At 35.5% G+C, this 5,000-nt stretch overlaps 1 protein-coding gene across 2 annotated transcripts in view; it reads left to right on the plus strand.

The window, feature by feature from the left end:
* LOC138052014 (polyamine-transporting ATPase 13A3-like) overlaps nt 1-5,000 on the plus strand; it is a 55,014-nt gene that overhangs the window by 8,348 nt on the left and 41,666 nt on the right. For both annotated transcript variants that reach the window (XM_068898365.1, XM_068898364.1), the window contains exons 7-12: nt 278-357; nt 494-571; nt 1,282-1,351; nt 2,952-3,086; nt 3,800-3,866; nt 4,794-4,925. In XM_068898365.1, coding sequence (XP_068754466.1) covers nt 278-357; nt 494-571; nt 1,282-1,351; nt 2,952-3,086; nt 3,800-3,866; nt 4,794-4,925 — 562 coding nt within the window. The remainder of the gene's footprint in view (nt 1-277; nt 358-493; nt 572-1,281; nt 1,352-2,951; nt 3,087-3,799; nt 3,867-4,793; nt 4,926-5,000) is intronic.

Genomic DNA, 5,000 nt, shown 5'->3' on the forward strand with positions numbered 1-5,000 from the left:
AATTTATTGATAATCGAATTAAACCATAAATTAACTTCATTAACACTACTACTACTACTACTACTACTACTACTAATAATAATAATAATAATAATACTTATTATTATTATTATTATTATCCTTATTATTATTATTATTACATTGTATTATTATTATTATTCTGTGATAAATTTATGGAAACATTCATCTGAGTAGCCTCAGTAGTATTGATGTCCAATAATTATTATTACTGACAGTATAACTGTAGATAACATTATTGCTACACTCATACCTGTAGGTTAAACAAAGGAAGTACTTTTGCCACAGGCACCTTAGATACTTGTGGAATGAAGAGCGTGAGTGCTTTGAATTATTGAGGTTTGTATTATTTGACAAAAAAATCATTCTACCTTTCTTGAACAGTGTATGTGAAAACCATTGGTTTTCACGGGCATCTCTTTGCATACTGTAGCTGCATTCATTGGACAGTATTGTTTGAACTTGTTTTTGGTAGGGGCCTTGATGTTGGAACTTTCCCAATGAGTTTTTATCTGGGTTCATCTGGTTTGCAATGGGATGAAGTGCAGAAAAGGTAATTTTTTTAGTATTACAAATGTATTTATTGGGCAGGTACAAAACGTACGTCACAGGTCATTGTTTTACCAACACAGAAACAACCCTATTAAACTGTTTGCCAATTCTAACGTTAGGTCTAAAAACTTTTGTTTAGGTCTAATTGGGCACAAGTTAGCTTTAATGAATGCTTAGGATTCTTTCTGTAAATGGCAAAACAATGACCTGTGACCTGTGACCTGTGTTTTGTACGTGTTATTTACCTGTCAAACTAAGGTAAATAACACATACATGTACAGTTGTAGCTATGGCTGGTTTTCACCTGACGTCACAGCAGCCATGTTGGCGCACAGAACAATAAAGAGAAAAGTCATGAGAATTTGATTCTTAGACTATTATAATGCAAAACATGAGCCATAATTTTCTATTGTTTTGTGCACCAACCTGGCTGTCATCTTATCATGTGGTTAAAAACCATCAATAACATTAATCTTGTGACCTTGAGTGACCTTCGTTTTGCATTCCAGCCAATCACACTGTGTCATTTAAAGTAAGGGTTTGCTTCCTTAAAGAAGAGTTGGTACATGTTACAGTGGTTCTTAAACGCCGGCTGTATCAGTGTTTTTGCTTTAACTCGGTGGACTTGTTATGGGATCATTTCTTCAGAGAGTAAAATAATGTAGGACAAAGTGCTCTAAAGCCAAAAATTATTGGTATTTGTACCTCTAGGCAAAAGCTATATGGTGCAAATGTGGTGGATGTTGATGTCAAATCATATGCAAGACTTTTCCTTGAAGAGGTAACCCAAATTTAATTCATTTTTTAACTTACACGTTGATTCCTCATTTTCTTCTCATCTCATAAATATGTAATTACATGATTAGGACTGTGTGATTGTTATGCACAACATGGCACCAATTCAAAGGCGTGGTGGAGGTTTTTCTCTGGATAAATTATTAGTTTATTAAATTCTCAACGTCGGATAATGCGTTTCTCGTGCTCTGATTGGTTCGCTCAATCTCTGTTATCAGCTCATATACCTTAGTTTGACCTTATATGGTAAATGATTGCTATTAGCGTTGCTAATCTAGAATTCTTTTCGCCTGAAAGCTAAATTTCTCTCTGTCTAAAGCAAAAAAAAAAAGTTTTTGTGGAAAGTTTGTATCAATTCCGAAGCTTAGAAGTGCGCGAAAAGGTAAGAAATGTTTTTGTGATGAGCCTGTGTCTGTCTGAACACAAGGTATTACACAACATTGCATCTTCATCAAGTTTTTTCTATTTCGCTAGGATTTTCTCCCTTCTTTTGCTCGTATGTGGTACTTCCAAACTTTTGGGGTTTAAGGAATGTAATAAAACAATTATTCCATTCACGCTTGTTGGATATGAGACTGGTTATAGCCAACTCATATCCAACGTACGCTCATGGAATAATTGTTAAATATTCAATGGGCTGTAGCTCAATTGCTTTGATAGCAGTGATCTGCTGCAAAGTGATTTACTGTTACCTGGTAAAATAATAGTGAGTTATCCTCAGTGGATAACTTTTAGCCACCTTTTGAACCACCAAGGCCAAACCAATAGATGGTTTTTACTCACGTGACTTGGCGGCCATATTGGTGTACAAAACAAAACAAAATGTATGCATGGAATATGCATAAAAATAGAGTTTGGTTCCCAAAGGAGAGAACGTCTATTGTTCTTGTACACCAACATGGCCGCTGTCGTCACGTGAAAACCATCTATAAATAAACATATCTTTTTTACATTATCTTTTTCCAGGAAAGGGCTTTATTCGCTTCTCGGCAATTTAGGGGACTACTAACCCATTGACCAGCCTTATTCACCTTACCCAGTCACGAGTAAAATCATCTGGCGTTAGACAGAGTAAAATCTGGCAAGTTTCACTCCCAGGAGTCAGTGGGTTAATGGAGAGTTTTTGACTGGTTAACCTATTGACCCCTGAGGCACCCTAGGAGGCCCTCAGTTGGCAAGTAAAATTGTCTGGCGTTAGAGAAAGTCAAATTAGTTATTTCTCACTCCCTGTAGTCAATGCGTTAAGGCATATCAAATTCTATTGATGGTCACCGTCTTTCATTTTGTAGATGTCATTATAAACTTTAGTGACTTCTTAACAGGGGGTCGTTTCTCAAAGATCCTGACACTTTTCGGGCATACATTGTACATGTACTGTATGTATAAAACACTTTGTATCTTCAAAAGGAAAATGTTTCAAGTGATGCAACTTTGCAATAATTATTGCTTTGATTTCTCTGTTGTTGAAAATATGTTCAAATGGGAATTCTTCAAATAAACGAAAATCTTCATGGACTTTTGAGAAACAAGCCCCTGGACTCTTTATATAATAAACCCTAGAAATCTATGTTGTTGTTTTTTTATAGGTTGTAGATCCATTCTACGTTTTTCAGTTTTGTAGCATTATCTTGTGGTCAATGGATAACTATTACTACTATGCTGTGGCCATTCTAATGGTGTCTCTTGTTTCAATAATTATCACCATATATCAAACACGAATGGTGAGTGAAGTATGTTTAAAGGGCAACGATTATGTAGAGTACCCTACACGGTAGCGAAAAAAAAGGATGCACTAAGTTTTGTTGTATCATTTGAGGTTGATGTTTATCTCATTTTTGAGCAATGAAGGTTGCTACATGTACCCCAATACCGTACTGTACTAATTGGCAACAACAAGGTAACAGCAAACACCAGTTTAATATTATGCATCGTGAATGTTGATACGTTCTTTTTGCTTGTTATTTGGGACAAATTCAAGTTCATTTGCTTCCATTTTTTGGTGCCCCCCCCAACATCATTGTAAGTTTACGAGTCCTACAAAATTTCATTGGTATGAGGAAATAAGCCAATAAAAGTGAAGAAACGCTATTGATTACATGGATTCATGTATCCTTATAATATCATTGCTACCATTTTTGGAACGACTCCTCCAAACATGTCAGACCTTTTGTTTAAGAAGATTAATAAATAATTTAACAATCCAGTCAAATGGGTGGTAGTAAAATGAAATTTCATTACATAAAAGTAGCCATGATTGATTTTTGTTACCCGTTGGTTGAAGGTGGGCCTTTAAGTATTTCAAACTGAGACAATAATATATTATTATTATTATTATTATTATTGTTGTTGTTGTTGTTATTATTATTGTTGTTATTATTATTATTATTTATGACCTTATTCAAGAAGTTTTATTTCCTTTTTTTTGTCACAACAGCATCTTAAGACATTAAGGGACATGGTGGCTGTGTCAGAAAGAGTAACTGTACTGCGTAATAATGCAGGTAAACCATCCACCATTATATGAGGTTTTGTCACAAAAGAAGTAAGGTACCACTTTGACCTACATGCACCATTGGATCCTACACCAGGTGCTGTCTGTTGCATCCAATTTTGTCTCCAAGACACATGTTAGTGAATCATTAATTGCTTCTTAATCAAACTACAACAAACACATCTCAGCGAAATCATCTCTTTTCCCAAAAAAATGAGCGTCAATCTGTTTTGCATGTCTAGTTTTGGTCTTTTGTAGAAGTTGAGTATAAATATGTTGCATGAAAAGCAAACCAGATCATACATAATAATTTACTTAGACCTGGCAGCCAAAAGTAAAAGAATCTGTTCCAGGTGTCTTAGTTAATCTAAGACACAGAATCATGAACATTGTGACCATTCACACTACATGCAGTTTGACTTCAAAGGCAGGATGCCCAGTATAGTATGTAATTATTTAAGTACATTTTCTACAAGGTACATGTTTGTGTACATTTTTAGTTGTGAAAAACCGGTAGATTTTCATGGCATTTATAGAAGCAGTTTGCATTAAGGGGCAATTTATTAGGTACAGTGTGCCCTATATCTCTAGTGTGGCCCAGTGGTTAGGACGCTTGCCTTGAGATCCGGACTTCCCGGATGCAAGGCCCTTTCTAACCTTTCGTTGAATTTGCCCCTGGTTCAACTTCTTGGCCGCATTTGTAAATAGCCATCTGGTTTGCCTCCAGCCAGTTGGGAATCTTAACAGTTGTTGTTGTTGTTATTATTGTGTTGTTTCGTTGATTTTATTTCTTTGACCCTTAAAAGCCCCTATGGGGAGTGGTCAATTAAACTACCAGCACACTGTATGTATTGAATTATGGTATTGCATGTCAGCTTGGGACACTTGGTGATCAGCTGTATATTTCAGTTTCTGTTAATTTATTTTTATAACACAGTTCAACTAGAGATATCATCTGAACATCTTGTTCCTGGAGATGTACTTGTTATACCACCCAAAGGGGCCATCATTCACTGTGATGCTGTCCTTATTAGTGGCAATTGTATTGTCAATGAGAGTATGTTAACAGGTGGGTAAATGAAATACATGTATAATGTTGACCAAGAAAGCTTAATATAATAATTATTTGGTCTCATGTAATCCT

The sequence above is a fragment of the Montipora capricornis genome, chromosome 6 (assembly GCF_036669925.1).
Source record: "Montipora capricornis isolate CH-2021 chromosome 6, ASM3666992v2, whole genome shotgun sequence".
In the NCBI taxonomy this organism is placed as follows: domain Eukaryota; kingdom Metazoa; phylum Cnidaria; class Anthozoa; order Scleractinia; family Acroporidae; genus Montipora; species Montipora capricornis.